General features: G+C 42.7%; 1 protein-coding gene across 4 annotated transcripts in view; it reads right to left on the bottom strand.

The window, feature by feature from the left end:
• USP34 (ubiquitin specific peptidase 34) overlaps positions 1–18,972 on the bottom strand; it is a 344,835-nt gene that overhangs the window by 233,895 nt on the left and 91,968 nt on the right. For all 4 annotated transcript variants that reach the window (XM_074989455.1, XM_074989457.1, XM_074989456.1 and 1 more), the window contains exon 8: positions 7,755–7,816. In XM_074989455.1, coding sequence (XP_074845556.1) covers positions 7,755–7,816 — 62 coding nt within the window. The remainder of the gene's footprint in view (positions 1–7,754; positions 7,817–18,972) is intronic.

Here is an 18,972-nt window from a genome sequence, read left to right as displayed (position 1 = left end):
CTGTGAGTCAGACCAACAGTGATGAAAGGGGTCAGGTCTAGACTCAGAGAGGTTCCAGGACTCCAAACAGCTAGGCATTCGGGCCAGAACAGGTGCAACCATGAGAGCAGGCTTGCCCCTGGACATGCATTGAGGGGCAAAAGCCTCAGTCTGCACCCAGGATTGCATCATTTCATTAAGTCTTCACACTATCAATGTGTCAGGCATTGACGAAGGGCCAGCCAGCACCAGTTTTCCTCTTGGCAAGTCCAGGGTGGCTGAGCTCAGTGTGCAGGATTCTGGGGCATCAGGGTCATGGGCCCCAAGGAGGTCACATGCTGCCTGCACTGAAGACATTGGGGTCAACTTAGCAGGTGCCAACAACTGGGGCATCTTGAAGGCACGCACCAGAGAGCAAGAGTAGCATCCTACTGGAGGCTCTGGGGAATGCCAGTGCCGAGACAAGTCCTTTTTTGGCATTGAACTCAAACTAGAGGATGGCACACTGCACACTGCAGAACCAAATGCGGAGCCTTGCTGTGGAGGCCGAAGTGCTGACTCCAAGAGCAGTTTACAGAGCTGAGAGTCATGCTCCTTATGAGTCCAGGGCTTGAAAACCCTGCAGATTCAGCACTGATTAGTTTGATGAACTTCCACCAAACAACAAATACAGGAGTCACAGGGGTCACTCATTGACATGGACTTCAAGAGGAGCTATGCTGCTTAAAACCTGGGACATTTTCATGCCCCAATCCTCTGAAAGAGACATCGGAGGAAAAGGGAGACCCTTCCCCACCCGCTAACGCCTTAATACTTATTGCAAAACAATGGCTATGATCAAGAACTATTTACAGTTATTTACACAAAAAGGAGCAGGGAAGATATGGCATAGTAACAAGTATTCAGCAACAGTTCCAACAGCCCACACAAGCAGTAAGAAGAAATTGAGGGGTAGGTAGGGTCATCACATACAAGGCTCCAAACCAGTACCACTCCAGGGATCTCCAGAGCCAACCCAACAGGTAACAGCTAAGGTAGAACTTTCCAACAATTGTGCACACAATGTGCACAAGCTTAACTTGGGCATATCCGAGCAAGCACTCCAAGAAGAACCATACAGTTAGAGTACTACATAAACTCAAAATTTGCATCCACATGCATAAAAATGACCTGGGGGTAGCTGCATCCACAGAGGCAGATACCAGTAAATCTGCAGGGTTCTAAATACAAAATTTGCATCCACAACTGTATCTCAAAAACTGAATTGTGGATATCTGCATTCTAATCTGCAGATGAAGATACTTGCAGATTTGTAGTACATCCTGGCCAGCAAAAAGAAGAACTCATATTTAGTTTAACGCTATATTTTATTGCAAATCAATACGCTTTAATGGTTACCTAGGACTATCAACCTAGGAGTATCAATCTCTCTTCAAAATAATAAATGAAAACTACAAATGCAAAATGAGGTTAAAACTGACTATTTAAATCAAGGTTTCATGTCTTATTATTTAAATAATTAATAAATTAAATCCACACAGCTATAAAATTCATGCTAGACAAACACTGCTAGATTTACTAGATGTAATTAAGAAAAAAGAACACACTACAGCTTGATTTTTTTCTGACACTGGCCCTTTTGGCTGAATGTTTATGAGGTGGTAGAGCATCAAGAATCATGCTTTGCATGTTGGTTATTCTGAGGAATAAACAAGGTCAGAAACTTCCCTCTGGAAAAGTTCCATTAAATTCTGTGAAGTACCCCACCAACTGTCTCCACTATAATCAGCAACCTATTTTTAGGTGTCATAGGTTGTGAATTATCATGGTGAAAGGGTGCATTTGTTCTTCAAAAGACAAAAATCCTTTGTCTTCTTGGTGAGTTTGGTTGTTAGACTCAGCTCTTGAAGTCCAAATTGACATCACATCTGACTCTGGATTTACTTGAGTGACAAAAATAAATCTGATGCCTGTGAAAGATAGAATACTAGTTTTTGTTTTCCACTAAAGAGGCTTTCTTGTCACTTGTATCCTGGTCAAGAATTTCCAGGATATCTCCTCCCTCCCCCACCACCTTTCTCCCCAAAGAGATGAACTTTAAAATGAAATAAACAAGCACTCAAGTAGTACTTCAAAGACTACTTGACTGCTGTTACTTTTAAATGAAATGGCTATCATTCCCTGGGACCAGCACTAGGCATTCTGCTCACTATGAAGCTGAATAAGAAAAAAAACATATTTGTGGGAACTGAGCAAGAATGCAAGAGAAAGAAGAATTGAAATTAACATAAGAAGTTCCTGCTTTATTCTGCATCATGGAAGAAAGGGGTTTTATGCTTTACGTTCCCCATAAAAGCCAGCATAGAACATTACTGAATGGACTTGGTGATCAGTTCACACCTTCCCCTTCCCACCTCCTCATCACTACGGCCGTTTCTACACAGGAAGTGGCATGCTAATACAGGGAGCAAAAGATGTTAATGAGGTGCGGATGCAAATTCCCCATGCCTCATTAGCATAATGTCACGTGATTTGGAGTCCGTAAGACCGTTCTTCCAGACTCCAAAACGCTGTGTAGAAGCATGGCCGCTGGGGTGGGGGCAGAGGGGCTTCCGGAAGGAAGTCCTTCTTCTGGAGGCCCCTTCTTCCCAAAAATTTTTGGGAAGAAGGGGCCTCCAGAAGAAGGACTTCCTTCCGGAAGCCCCTCCCCAGCGGCCACGCTTCTACATGGCGTTTTGGAGTCCGGAAGAACAGTCTTCCGGACTCCAAATCACATGGCATTATGCTAATCAGGTGCGGGGAATTTGCATCTGCACCTCATTAGCATTTTTCGCTCTGTGTATTAGCATGCCACTTCCAAAGGAAGTGGCCTGTGCAGAAATGGCCTATCAGACTACAGTTTCCAGTCACATATACTGCATAATACCACTGTGCTGTCCAGGGGAATGGAGGTCTTCCCAGAGATTACTACTGATTATTCCCTAGTATTGCATCCTAAGTGCTAGATTCTTTTGCAGCCCTTATAATTTGTAGAAAAATTTAAGAATTAGCTTGTTATCAAGAGCTTCCAAGACTAATGTATGCTCTCCAAATAAAAGTGCACTGGGAAACAAGTCTGACTGTTTTCTTAGTATGATAAATGTATTTTTCTTTTTTTAAAAAAAAAGCTTCAACTTGGGAAGACAATTTTGTCTACAATGCTTTTTAGCTGTTGCTTAATATCCTTGCTAATGATGAATCATATCCAAAACCACAGACACCTCACAGATGAGTAATTCCAAATCCTCTGAAACAAACTATTGAAACCAAAAGAGCTCCCTAGTTCCAGGGACCCTGAGACCGCAGAGTATTCAACCCATTAGGAGATGAGAAAGAGGCAACACCTTTTATCTCAATCCTGGTGTTGACAGCAGCCTCCCAAATTTCTTTCTAAATATACATGTGATAACATCATAACAGAGAGGTAGCCATGTTAGTCTGTATTCTAACAAAACAAAAAAGCAGTCATGTAACACTTTAAAGACTGACAAAATAATTTATTAGGTGATGAGCTTTCATGAGACAGATTCACTTCTTCAGACCACATGTCTGCAAGCCACGATAAATTACAAATCAGTAAATAGCTGTGGGGTATGACACTGTACATTTTATCCAGTGTTCCCAGAATATCCATCTTTCACAGTTCTTTAGTGTTCAAGGACTTGTCAATTTGCTAAGCAGTTACGAATTTACTTCAGATGCACTACCAAAAAACTGTTAGAAGAAAGAGGGATGGAAGGAATTGTGGAAGAAAATAATTTTAGTGGTCTCTTAGGGTAAGTAGCTCCTGCAAAGCGCTGAACACCTTAAACACTAATTTACTAATTTACTTCAAAAGGAGTTAAGGGTACTCAGCATGTTGCTGGATCAAGTCATTAACACCTGGAAGTAAAAAAAAAAAAAAAAAAAAACACCCAAATGCATTTCCAGCTGTGTGTGTTGAAAAGGAGTGAGTTTAAAATTGGTAAAGATCCCAATAAGAGTCAAGAGCATCTGCTGGGAAGGAGAAAAGCAGGTCTGTAATAAGTATAATCTATTCAGTTCCCCAAGAAAAGAAAGGATTTCTGTAATGTCAAAAAGAATGATTGTCCCGTTATGCTAGAAGAGGGACAGCAGACACCGGATGTGGTTTAAACAGCCCACAACTTGAGTTGTATAGTCTGCAGATAAAAGTATACAGTGCAGGTATTTATTCATTTCAGTATATATCCACGAAATTTCCATCCGCCCTTCCTCTTACATATCTTGGTCCCCAGCCAACCCACTGCTGTAACCTCACCATCCCCCCTGCTCAAATGAGGGACTAACTACACAGGAGAAAAGGAGATGCTCTCTGCTATACCAAAAATAGGAGCTATGAACTCTCCCCTTTGTTTCCACTCCTTTAAAGAATACTTCCTGTAAATCCTTTACAAATTCATTTTATCTGATCAGTGTAATCCAATTTTATGGAATACCTACACTGGACGTCCTCCTCTAATTTACATAATAAATTGTAACATCAGACCCTAAGTCATATATCCTGTTAGTTTCAATTAACCCCCTCTGAATCAATGTTACCTCTAATTTCTCATATCCACCGGTGAAATTGTGTTATGTACATCAGAGCCAATGTAGACGTACACCTCTAACAGAAACACATGCAGTTCACTGTGGATGGCTGTGGACACTCTGCTGATCATCTGGGCAGCACTTGACTCTCCAGAGCAACCCCCCACGTGCTCGTTTTACAGAGAACACTGCTCTGAACCCACTGGGAGCAGGCACCCCCGCTCCCCACATTTCTCTTTGGCCAATCCAGAAATGAAGGAAAATTCCTTTCCAGCCCTCACTACCATCCAAGGAAAAAAGTAACTATCTTAATGTCGATAGTTGATCCTGGCAAAATCCAGTATTTATATCCTTCCAGTGGTGAGAAAGTGGGTGCTACTCTGGCTGGTTCAGGTAAAAGAAGGCTTTTCCTGCACTGACATGGATGTATATTGTCCCACTACCTCTTCCAGTCACCTGTGAGCATGTGTCAGCATCCCCCTGCTGATATGTTTAGCAGCTGCAGCAGAATGTCAGTCACTGTCTCTTTAGCCCTTAAACAGGTACACACTATTTCCAACAAGCCAGACATTGGATACCGCCTCTTAATGTGTAGAGAAGTAATTGGATAAACTTGTCAAAAGATTATGTGACCACACTACCATTTAAAATTAAGACTGAAAACCATATTTTATACTTAGGCTCTTTTCTGAATTAGCTAATTACTTTGTTCCTGACCTGTACTGTTTCAAAGTTGAATTTAAGTTATTTTTAGTAATATTTACCAGAACACAGACATGCTCTTATAATACTAGCTCTGCCTATACATGCCATAGGGCTTCTAGAAATATAAACAACACTCTCAAGGAACGGAAAAGCAAACACGCATAGGACCATTTTATGTGCACAACTACAGAAATCTGGTTCTATGTAACTCTTTGGAAGAATGCAGTCAATTCAATGGATTTGTGCCAATATTGCATTAATAAGGTATGCAGATGTGAAATGGCCACACTTTAAAAGCATGATTCTTACAACGTATTTTCTACAACATACTAAAATAAAAATTGTTTTGAGATGAACAAAGAGAAGACGGACTCATGCCCGTTTTAATCTATTAACTCAATGTGCAAAGACATGAAAAAAAAATTAGACAATTACTTAGGCCAGGTATACACTGGTCCAGGGGGGAGGGGAGGGGAGGGATCAATTTAAGATGAGCATCTCCAGCTACAAGAATCACGTAGCTGGAGTCAACATATCTCAAACTGATTTGTGGCACCGTCCCCACAGTGGGAGATTGATGGAAGAAACTCTCCCATAGACTTCCCTGACTCCTCTTGACTGAAAGGAGTAGCAGGGTCAACGCTGGATTTAGTGTGGCTTCACTAAACACACTAAATCCAATTCTGGAAGATCAACTGCCAGCCAATCTATCTTCCATCAAATATAGACGTGCCCTTCATGTCCAATTCAAAAAGCCCACACACATACTGACATAAGGTGGATGGTCCTCTACTGAACAAAAGCTCAAGATTGGAATAAAAAAGTTTCTTCACATCAAAAACAGAGCATGTTAACAGAATATTTGGGAAAATTTGTATAAAGCACAATCCTGGAACCACTGAAGTTAATGTCAAACTTTCCAGTGAGCTTAATGGAATCAGGATTTCAACAAGGGTGTTTGCTTACACCAAATCTGGTATAATCATAAGACCCAAATAGATCACTGTGACATCTCAAAACTGTTTTATGAAGTAGTCAGGTAATTGATTTTGTGCAGAGGGAGGGGGTAAAAAAGCATAGCAGAACAACTACATTTTATTTTTTAATTAACAACAATGTTTTATACCATGTTTCAACCAGGAACACAGTAAAATAAATTGAAATCCAAAATATAACATCATTGTAATGTGGCTGGGAAAATGCTCCATTTAGGAGGGTTGTGAGGCAATATTTACCCATCTATCGGTAGGAAAGATTTTGAAGCACTGAAGTTGTTATTTATGTGGGACCTACAGCATAATGTATTCAGCCTCAGCAACAGCACAAGGGTGAGTATTACTTGGAACCAAAACAATAACAATATATAATATCAGTTAAACTAACTGTACATCCATAATGAAATCAGGTTTATATTACTATTACACAGGATTTCATTGTTAGGGAAAATATCCTGAATTTACATCATTCTTAAAGTACACAAATATTGAAAGGGGAAAAAAATACATATTTTTAAGGAGCGTGGCTCAAGTAAAATGTAACTATTTCATGGAATTTAACTGTAAAATTCACTAGTAGGTGCAAGTCTATTCTCAAAATCCTTACAACTATAAAGTAACACAAAGTCTCACTCTCTCGTCTCATTACTAACATCTAATGTTAATCTACTGATTTTAAATATACAAAATATTTTAAAAATCCAGTTTCCAATTTTAATTCCATGTGACCAAAGATACAATTTTGCCTAAACACAAGACAGATCATTAACATTTCAAAGAAATACAAAGATCCCATTACATTTGTGTAGAAATAATAAATATTTAAATCGTTAGAAAATAATTCCAAACATGAAACTTTGCAACCTTTGCTACTTTTCCTGGGTGCTAGCTTAAAAAAAGAAAAAAAAAGGTAATTATACATAACTTTGTGTTGTAGTGAAGCTGAAGTATACAAGACTTTCAAGTAAAATAGACAGCTGTGGCACCATGACTTACTGGTGGATTAAGTATAGGAATACTAACCAGACACTCCTGAACTGTAATCCTAGCTATTGAGCAAGTCATTATTTCTATATGTCTGTAATTACACCTGTTAACATGCAAATGATAACACTTATCTCATCATACAGGAGTGGTGTGAGGATTGATTAGTCTTTGTACTGAATTTGAAGACAAATGACTGGGATGCTCCTAAGTATTAATCATTTTTTAGTTCAATATTTGTATTTTTTCTGTATGGCCTCGCACATTACCTTGAAATCTCTCTTTTAAAACAGCCAGGAGAAAACATATGAAACATATGAAAATATTTTGAAGATTTCCATCTAAAAATAGTTTGAGTGGAGCCTCTTGTGAAGACATTTCTAATAATTATCTCAGAATTGTGTTACTGTCCAAACTCTAAAATCTAACTCAATTTTATACAAGAAGCCTTACAGTTGTGTGCGCTTAAACATAAGTACTCAAAATAATGTTCTTACTTACGTTTCTGTGTCTGAAACTAACGATTCATTATTACATACGTCATTGAAGGTGTGAAGTTGATTCTACAGTTAGAAAAAGGAAAAAAAATAAAATTTAGCTTTAACAATATTTTGTGTAGTAATTTTTCTTATGTATAAAAATGTTAGCAGTGACAAGAAGTAAAGAGTAAATGCGAGGTTTTGGATTATTAGACTATTTGATCACAAAACATATCAAACATGGGTATAAACAGAATTAAGTGTCTCCTTATCATAAATTTCTATAAAATATTATAATCCTAAATGTTCTTTTTCAAAAATTTGCTACTCCAGAATTAGGAATGCTTCTGATTAAAATCAACTAACTAATATAGTAATTACTGTTCTCAGTAATTAATAAGGATAGGATAAATTTATGTAACTAAAGATTGGCTTCTGGGAGACTTACTTTCATTAAACCAATTTTTGATATATGTAAACTTTACCCATTCTACAACTCGAAGTCAAGCTTCTACTCTTGATTTTGCAGATCAGTTTCTATTGAAAATGAAGTTAAAATGATACAGATGGGTAGTTTAGTAGAAGTCATGATGTCATCATATCCTGCCTACTAAAGCATCTCAGAAGCACTTTATTAAGTGGCTTTGTAAGAGTCAAAACAGAACTGAGTGGGGGAAATTAAACTAAAAAAATATAATGAAGGCTAGAGGGAACTTTGACTTGATGGACTCATGGCCTCAGAGGGGGAGAAACAAAGAAAACTTCTGTTAAGAAATGGCACCTCTATCTTATGTCCATCAGCCCAATTTTATACAAGCAAACTCTCCAACAGTAACACAGATAGCACAATTCCCACAGCAAGAAAACTTTGTACATTTAGAGTTGAAATTTTGTTCACATTACCTGAGACTTTGTTAGAAGACCATTACAGTTCAAAATTTAAACTAGTAAATTTTTAATTAAGTTAAAATATTGACCCTTACTGTGCCTTCACCTATAAGGCAGAGATTTTGCCTATTTGCTACATGATCTGAAATCCTTACCCTCATAGCTCCAAACACCCTCCAACTATTGCCAAGAGAATCCTCTCTTCCCACTATTTCATCCTCATGATATGGTTGGTTAAAATGAATTCAACTGTGATAGGCCAGAACAGCTGGTGGGATTTTGTGATTTACCAAAAAATAGTTCAGGATGGTGTGGGAAGGATAAGAGCATTTCAGGAAGCTAATATGCAGAGTGAGGAGCAAGAAGGAGACAAGGCAGAATTAAGGTTGGCATTTAAACTTCACCTCAGAATTTCATAACACTAACAAAATTCTAAAACCTAGCTATCTACTAATAACAGGATTTTTGACAGGCCAAATAAATTTACTATGTTAACTGTGTATTAAATATTCTGAATTTCCTTAGTGTTTAAAAATACTTCATTCATGTAGCCCCCAACCCCCACTAGAGGCATGATCCCAGAAGAAATTAAAATTACCATGTTTCTCCAGTATCTAAACTGACACAGCACTTCTGCAGGGTCTCCCCCATTTGTACTGCAGCCAGTCCTGCCAAACGAAAGCACAGGGGAGGGAGAACAGCTGGGGCTCGCACAGCTGCATGGAAGGTACTGCCAGCATGGTGACACTTAGTGCCCCATGTTCTGCTTCTTTCCCCATTGTGCTTCCCAGGAAAGCTCTGGTGAATTGTAGCAGGGAAAGAAGCAGAACACCAGCAGCTCCTCTAGTAGCTGTACCAACCCTGGCCCCACCACACCAGTCCTGTCCTGGAAGGGCAGGGAGTGGGCTGAGGGTTTTACTCATTTCCCTGTTGCAGTTCCAGCAGCGCCATGAACCACCAGACCTCCCAGGAAGCACCACAGGGAAAGAACAGCACATGGGGCCAACAGGCAGCCCCACATTGCAGCTCCTGAAGCACAGCTGCGCTATCCCCAGCCCTGTCCTCCGATGGGGCTGGTTGATATAGGGCAGGCTCTTGGATCCAGTATGGAAGGGCTCCAGGCAGTACAGCTGCACTGGAAGAGCTTCGGTCCCATGTTCTGCTGCTTCTCTTTCTCATATGTCAAGCCAGGTACAAATGTCCTGCAAGCATGGAGTACTGAACCAGACTGCCCTGCTTGCACTGTTGAATACTAATATACACTCTAGAACAGTTTCTCTCTAATTTCTTCCATCCATAGGAAGAATAAATGTTATGTGCACCAAGGAACGTGCATATGTGCACCACCAACAGACATATGCTTATAACAGACGTTATACAGCTGTAGGTGCTTTGCTAACCAGCTGGGCAGCACCTGAACCTATCCTGGCCAGCCATCCAAGTGCTCAGCTAACAGGGAACACTACACTAAGACAATTACGACTTTGTGAAAAATCTGACTTACTTGAATTACAATACAATTTCCCCCAAATTTAAATATTTGCTAAATGGTTAGCATACTGTAACTCAGAAATAATGTAACCACTCTGCTTGTTTAATCTTCCATAATTAGACAAATGTAGGAATGGAAAAACAGCAAGATATATAGAAAAATGCAAGAGACTCTCTCCCCCACCCCCAAGAAAACACATCACTTTTTCTCATTAAACTTGGTCCTACTACCCTAAAACTTTAAACTGAAAGAAATAGCATGAGGAATGACTGACACATCTGAAAAATCTGACTCTTTACTATCTCAAAGTACAGTATAAAGTAGATGAAAGGCTAAAGTGGCAGTGAATTGCTTTTGGGTCTACCAATAATTAATCTATAGTCACAGAGATCCAAGTTTCCCATAGGAGTTACTGGCAGAAAGGAATCTTAATCAAACTGACTCAGATACTGAAAGGGCAGACTTCCTAGTTCTATCATCCTTACCATAATTTCAACATAAAATTTTACTAAAAGTTCTAGGTAACAGTAAAAAAGGAAGTAAAAATGGGAAGTTGTTGCAAACTGTATATCAAAAAAGAGTCTATAGTTCATAGCGATTTTTGAGCCATTTGTTTTCTTAATGCTATAGACAAGATAATTTCAGAAACACAAACAAGCTTTATCTCATACTTCTTAAAACTTCCAAACAGTAATTTGGAGTGACTGACCGACTTCTAGATATCATAAGTATTTGAGAACAAGTGGGTTTCTTGCTGGTCAAGAGGGGTAGAAGAGAGATTAAGATGCTTCCAAGTAGGCAAGAAAATGGAAAAGACTTCACTGCTTAGCTCAGTTAACTAGTCAATGGTTAAGGATTTTTACTTCCCAAACAAGAAAAATAAACACATTTTTTTCCCCAAGAGAAGTACCTCATGGCAGCTAGGTATGTCCTGAAAGTGGCATCTGGCATAATGTTGTTTAATCTTGAAGATTTTAACATATGGAATTCAATTTTGGACTCCTGGATATCAATTTACATCCAGCCACTATACATTTATAGCCAATCATTGTCACCTGATCAGCGCTCACAGAACTTGGGCTGTAAAACTGCTACTTAGCCATTCAGGTTTGGACTAGAGCACAAGCCCTGGGACTCAAGGGCAGGAGTGGGGGGAAAGGTATAAGAGTTTGTGCTCCACAAACAAACTGCAATTTTACAGCCACACTGCACATCTGAACTGACACAGGGCCACCCAGTAGTTTTAACTGCTGTGTAGACATATGCTCAAGGACCAAACTTCCACACTATCTGTGGACAATAAGGTTAGGCAGAAAATTAATTTTTGAAACCTCATCAAAACTTTATTCATTACCTGTCTCTAAGTTTGCTAAAACTGTAGACTTTGAAAGAGTAGAAGGGAAACTGATTCTTTCATAAATTCTCTCTACAATATGAATAAAGTTAAAAAATTAAGAAAAAAAATCTTTTCGAGCTATATATCTTCTTTTCAAACGACTGGGTGAAATACAGAAAATGGAGTGCAACTGTGCTGGATTAGAAATTAAATTTAAGAGAATATGGGAAGTAAGGCACTCCAAGAAACCAGATTTTATGATCTAACAGTGTTGAACTACATACACTGACAGAAAGGACTATGAAAAACTAGAGAATAGTATCCAAGGTTCCTCTGAAAATGAGAGTTATGTAAACAAAGAAGAACTGACTCATGCTTAAATTCATTTCCCACTCAATACTTAGAGTTCTTTGTTTGCAAGGGAGATGGAAACATCCTGAAATAAAGAGCACAGTCTAAACTTCTATAACTTTGCAGTTCAGATCTCGACTCCAGTGCAGCTGCAGAGAATCACAATAATTTCTCTTTGAACTAGGCAATTCATTAAGATTATTCCAACTACAATTTGCCAAGAAACTAGAGGTTACTGTACTAATGAAGAGCAGCATTGTGTTGCTAAAATGATCCTAATATGATGAAAAAAATAGAGAAAAGTTTTAAAAAAAGGTGACAGGAGATTTTCCACCAAATGAGTGACAATGTCCGACCTGCATGAAATACACAACTGACAAATGCAGTTTTGGAGTTGGTGAAGCTTATTTATATCAAAAGTCTAAACTGGTGCATTAAAAGAGGTTTTAAGATGTTTCACAAAATTACTAAAATAAACAAAACTTGTTTTTACAAATGAAGGTCCACCGTTTGCCTTAAACTAAAAATACTGTGTAATTTTGCTTCTGTAATGATCTCTTGAAATTCCCAGGATTGAACAAGTTATAAATCCTTAAAGGTTCATACAATTTTATACTAAGACCAATTATATACACACATATACATATATAGTTCAGCCATTTGTATTTTGAAAACCATTTTTCATAAGGTCACACAAAGAAGATATATGCACATAATCAAAAGCAAAAAAAAAAAAAAAAAGAATAAGGGCATACAAAAATTAAAGAAGGTTACTGAGAGGGAGGGGTTCTCTGAGATGTGTGTTTTAAACTATGGGTACACATATGCATCGTGTGCCTAGAGCTGGACAATTCAAAAGTGGTGTCTTTTGCTTTGCATATGCACCCTGATTCACTCACCTGCCTCCAAACAAGAGAACTAACAGCAGGACAAAACCAACTGCCTCTCCAGTTCCTGTTCTTCTGCAAATCAGAAAAGATCAAAGCAACAGGGAAGGAGGAAAGATGGTGGAATGCAGATAGAGAACACATATCTTGAAGAATCTCCAGTTACAGGTCAGTAACCTTTTCTTCTTTGAGCAATGGTCCTATTGTATTGCACAGTGGATGACTGACAAGCAGTACATCAGTAGAAAGAGAGTGTAAGAGTATAGACAGCAGAGCTGCATAGAAGTGTGCCATCTCAAAGGAAGCATAAACAGGAGTCCTGCACCAGGCTCAAATAACTCACACAGAGCCCCCCACAGCTATTTAACTGATGTCAAGGAAGAGTATCTCCTGAAGTGATGCCATAGTTAGTGCTTGTGCTGTGGTGGAATGAGCTCTTATCCCAGGAGCATATGGGGTAGGAGGAGAATCAAAAGTTGATATATAGAATACAGCCAGGGATCTACTTGGAGATGGTGTGCCCTCACAATTCTGTCTGCTATTGGAATATCTTGATTGGTTTTATACTTTGTGGATGAAGGCCAAGACCCACCAAACACTGAGGGCCTGAACATGTGGAGTTTTGGGAAGAACAAATATAAGTGAATGAATTGGTTATGGTGAAAGTCTGAAACTAAATTTAAAAGTGAATTTGGTGCACAGACTGAAAGAAACTTTCTCTAATGACTATATCTTAAGGAGGATTTGCCATCAGTGCTCCAAAAGCATCAAACCTTTCTAGCTGAGGTGATGGCTACAAAGAAGGCAAACATCATAAAAAGTAGAGACATGACACAAGAAGCTATAGTTTCAGTGGGTGCCTTCCCCACACAGGATTCCCAGGAGTTAACAGACCCCTAGGGAGACAGAGCAAAAGGCAACCAAACACAGAAGGGTTCATAAGAATAGCCGATCACAGCTGGGTATGCCCATATAAGAAGTTCGGCATCAGTAACTCCCTGGAGCTTGAGATGGGAGGAGGACTGGCACCTTTCAGACTGAAGGCACCAAGCATTCCAAAAAGAACAGTGCTTCTAGCAGAGGCCATGGGGAGCTAAGTCAGCTCGTGTAGGCCTGCAGGGATTTGCAGGTTGAGGCCCTGAGGAATGGGCAAAGAAGGTGCTGGAGCCATGAGAGAATGTTCCAGAGAAAGTACTAAGAGGTTGGAAGGGATGCATGAGGCTGTCAGCTACAAGGTCCATGGGCCAGGACCCAGGTTCTGCCTTTGCTGCTGACGAAGTGGCCAGCTGTCAGTGAAAAAGAGTGGCTGGGTAACAGACTGCAGGTTCCCTCGAAAGGGAGGAGCAGAGTGCAGCACAGCAGGTAGGCTGTGACCTCAAGAGGACTCCACTGTCCTTGGAGTGACACGGGTCCAAGAGCAGGAGTGACAGAACTGGGGCACCACCAGAAGATTACACAGTGGCATGCAGAGCTAATCCCGAGGATAGCCATCAGGAGGATGGGGTGAGTCACAGCCAATCACAGGGAGCTTTGGGATTACTGAGAGAAGAAGATCTAACTGGCAAAAAGGTTTCTCCATGGATGGGAGGCTTCTAGTTAAGCATTTCCAAAATCCATGGGTAAACACAAATGCAGACCAAATAGTTATCAGAGGGTGGATGGTATGCATGGACTGTTATCAAGTGGACTTGCCAAAAGTTGAAGAAAGTCTGATGTCTTCTAAATGAGCAGACAGTCCAAGATGATGTGCCCAAAGAGAAAAGCGCTTCCAAGTGCCTAGGAAACATCTTCTAGTAGAGTCCTTTCTATGGTTAGAAAAGATGTTTCACACAGCCATGAACTATGAACGTTCTAAGGATGATAATCAGGCAAATACTGATGCCTGACATGGAGTGTATGCAGATCCCGACACTTGATCTTGCCGTTCCATTGGGTCAGGGCTCAGGAAATGTTGGGAGGAAGATTGGTGGTTGAGATGACGTACACGGGAGATTGGAAAACTAGAACTGTCTGGAACAGTAGGGGATGATCAGGATGACCCATGTTGTGTCCTGCCAGATTCCATGCAGAATGCATGAAAAGACCTGTAGCAGAAGGAAGGCATAGCTGAACTGGGGCAACTAAGGAAAAAGCAGTGCGTCATTCTGGGGTGGCAACCTAGGGCTCCTGTTTGCTTAAGAGCTGAAAATATTGCAAAATACCAAGTTATGAGGCTCCTGCTCAGGGAGTCTGCTAGCACATTTTGTTTCACGCAAAGGTCCATTGCCAACATGGCGATGCGACTGGTGACACATCAGTTCTGGAATCTGACTGTTTCTGCAGACAGGGAGACAGATCTCACTCTTCACTGATTGTTGATGCAGAACATAGCTGTAATTTTGTCTGACATAAGAACATGATGAGCATGGATGAATGGAAGAGAGGACTCACATGCCTTCTGGACTGCTTGCAACTGCAGGCTATTGTGCATTCTGGACTCTCAAAACATCCAAGTGCCTTGTGCTGCATGGGTATTCACGTTAAAACAACGAGAAGTTCTGTGGCACCTTATAGACTAACAGATATTTTGAAGCATCTCCAACAATCTGTGGTTCAAGTTGCTCTCCTTGAGGTTCATGGAATGATGATTTGGGGATTATACCAATCACAGGCACATATGACAACAACTAAGGGTCCTTCTAAAATACCAAGTTTTATCACCAAAAAACAAGAATATTCACAATGCAATGCAACTTTGGTTGGGAAATAACCCAGTTTTAGCAACAGAAAGCTTCCCTTATAAGAAAGACAGGTTACTCACCGCAGTAACGGTGGTTCTTCGAGATGTGTCCCCGTGGGTGCTACACAATAGGTGTCGGGCTCGCCCGGCGCCGCAGATCGGATCTTCCAAGCAGTTTCTGCCGGACCGTGCATGCGCCGGCGTGCGCCGCTCCCTTGCGCGCTCCTCGCAATGTGCGCGATCCGGTCCCCGCCAGTTCCTTGACAAACTGCCTCGGATGCCCCTGCAAAACACTAACAGAGATCCGAAGCGGGGAGGATGGGCGGGTAGTGGAGCACCCACGGGGACACATCTCGAAGAATCACCGTTACTACGGTGAGTAACCTGTCTTTCTTCTTCGAGTGTCCCCGTGGGTGCTCCACAATAGGTGACTACCCAGCAGTAACCCAAGATAGGAGGTGGGTAATCGGATTATGTGCAGCTTGTCCCCGAGAGGACCGCTGTAGAGAGACGGGTATCCTCTTGGAATACCCTGTGAAGGGCGTAATGTTTGGCGAAGGTGTCGTAGGATGACCAGGTTGCCGCTCTGCAAATGTCTTTTAACGCAACGCCCTTGAAAAAGGCTGTTGATGCCGCCACCGCCCTAGTGGAATGAGCCCTGGGAGTGGCCAATAAAGGAGTCTTTTTCAGCTTGTAGCACATTTTTGTGCAGGATACAATGTGCTTTGAGATTCTCTGCGAGGAGAGACCTTCTCCTTTCAATTTGGGAGCGAGGGAGACTAGGAGTCTATCCGTTTTCCGGAAGGACTTGGTCCTGTCTACGTAGAAGGCTAGCGCCCTCCTCATGTCCAGGAGGTGTAGGCGCACCTCTTCGTTGGAGTTATGAGGCTTTGGATAAAACGAGGGTAGAACAATAGGTTCGTTAATGTGAAACTCAGAAGAAACTTTGGGAACAAAGGCTGGATGCAGCCGTATGGTTACCGCCTCCTTGGAAAAAACAGTGCAGGGTGGCGTTGCCATCACTGCCGCAAGCTCGCTCACCCTGCGAGCTGACGTAATTGCAAGAAGAAAGGTCGTCTTTATTGTAAGGAGGCGGAGGGGGACCGTGGCCAAGGGCTCGAACGGTGGTCCCATTAGCGCAGTAAGCACCAGGTCCAAGTTCCACGAAGGTGGAATCGGTTTCCGAGGGGGGTATAGGTTTACCAACCCTTTGAGGAACCTGGTAACCATAGGATGGGCGAACACCGTGTGCCCTTCCTCCTCGTGTCTGAACGCCGAAATGGCGGCAAGGTGGACCTTCAACGAGGAAAGCGAGAGTCCTCCTCTCTTGAGGTCCAGTAAATACTCTAGTATTGTAGGTATAGGCACCGAAAGGGGGGCCAGCTGTTTGGTAGAACACCAGGCCGTGAAGCGAGTCCATTTCTGCTTGTAGGTCTTCCTGGTGGAAGTCCTCCTGCTACTTTCTAGGACTTGCTGCACTTCCTCTGTGCATGTGCTCTCTAGGGAGCTGAGCCATGGATTAACCATGCTTGCAGTCGCAGGCTTTGGGGGTGCGGGTGCACTATGGACCCCTGGGCTTGCGTGAGCAGATCTGGCGCCACAGGAAGAGGCATCGGTGGACGGTCCGACATGCGCAGGAGTAGGGGGAACCATTGTTGTCGATCCCACGTAGGGACTATCAGGATCATCCGGGCCCCTTCCCTCCTCGCTTTCTGCAAGACTTTGTGGATCAGCACTGTGGGAGGAAAAGCATAAAGCAGGGGGCCCCTCCACGGGATCGCGAACGCGTCCCCCAGGGACCCCCATCCCAGTCCTGCCCTGGAGCAGAATCGTGGGCACTTCTTGTTGTGCTGAGTGGCAAACAGGTCTATCTGGGGAAAACCCCATGCGTGGAAAATCGGCCGTAGCAGATCGGGACGGATCTGCCACTCGTGTGTGAGTGCAAAACGCCTGCTCAGCTGGTCTGCCTTCACATTGTGCGCACCTGGTAAGTATGAGGCTTTCAAGATTATATTGTTGGCGATGCACCAGTTCCATAAGCGGACTGCTTCCGCGCATAAGGCACGGGATCGAGCTCCTCCTTGCCTGTTTATATAAAACATGGTGGAGGTATTGTCTGTACTGATCCCGACGACTTTGCCTTGTATATGGTCTCGAAAGTGTCTGCAGGCGTTGAACACTGCTCTGAGCTCCGGTATATTTATGTGTAGTGACTGCTCCGTGGATGACCACAGTCCTTGAGTCACCTCTTCGCCCATGTGCGCTCCCCACCCTATGAGGGAGGCATCTGTAGTGAGAAAAACCGATATTTGTGGCTGGTGGAAGGGTACCCCTGTTAGCAAGTTCCTGGGGTTTACCCACCATTGCAGGGATTTGCGCACCTCCGCTGTGGGCGACACCACCCTGTGAACGGTGTGTACTGCCGGTTTGTATACGCTCGCCAGCCAGTGCTGCATGCTGCGCATGTGTAACCTGGCGTTCTGCACTACGAACGTCGCCGCTGCCATGTGGCCCAGCAGCTGTAAGCACGTCAAGACCAGCACCGTAGGGCTGAAGGTGATGACCTGCACGAGGGAGCCGATGGCCCGAAAGCGAGCCCCTGGTAGATATACTCTCGCTGTAACAGAGTTTATGCAAGCCCCTATGAACTCTATGTCCTGTGTGGGGTCTATTTTTGATTTTGCCAGATTGATAACCAGGCCGAGTGAAGAGAACGTGTTTGCTGTGATGCGTATCATGCGTAGTACCTCCCCCTTCGAGGCCCCTTTGAGCAGGCAGTCGTCCAGATACGGGAATATAAATACCCCCTGTCTGTGCAGGTAGGCTGACACCACTGCCAAGGGCTTGGTGAAGACTCTGGGGGCCGAGGAGAGTCCAAACGGTAGGACCTTGTATTGGAAGTGTTTGTTGCCTACCATGAACCGGAGGAATCGCCGGTGAGCCGGATGGATAGTTATGTGGAAGTACGCATCTTGTAAATCGAGGGCTGCGAACCAGTCTCCATCGTCCAGTGCTGTAAGGATGGAGGCGATTGTGATCATCCAAAAGCGTTGCTTGCGCAGGTACCGGTTGAGGCCGCAAAGATCTAACATGGGCTTCCAGCCTCCTGTCTTTTTCTCCGTGAGGAAGTACCTCGAGTAGAACCCTTTTCCTTGCAGTTGCTCCGGCACTCTTTCCACTGCCCCTATGAGCATGAGATGGTCTACCTCCTGCTTGAGCCTCGCTACATGGGAGGCCTCCTGGAGGTGGGGCCTGGGTGGAGGTCGTGGCGGTGGGAGCAACTGGAAGGGGATGGCGTACCCCGTGGCTATGATCTCCAGCACCCATTTGTCTGTGGTGATCCTTTGCCACTGGTCGTAGAATGGTCGGAGGCGATGGTGCAATAGCCGCTTCGGATGACCTTGTGCGATGGTAGTGATGGTGGAGCCCTGGATCTGTGTGTCAAACTTGTGGCCTTTGGCCCTGCCCCGAGGATGCACGGCTCTGTTGTGAACGTCGCCTGGGAGTTCTGTACTGCTGGTGCTGTTGATGTCGCCCTTGCTCGTAACCCCTGTGATACTGGGGACG

The sequence above is a fragment of the Carettochelys insculpta genome, chromosome 3 (genome assembly GCF_033958435.1).
Source record: "Carettochelys insculpta isolate YL-2023 chromosome 3, ASM3395843v1, whole genome shotgun sequence".
In the NCBI taxonomy this organism is placed as follows: Eukaryota; Metazoa; Chordata; order Testudines; family Carettochelyidae; genus Carettochelys; species Carettochelys insculpta.
This window is presented reverse-complemented; position numbering and strand designations above follow the sequence as displayed.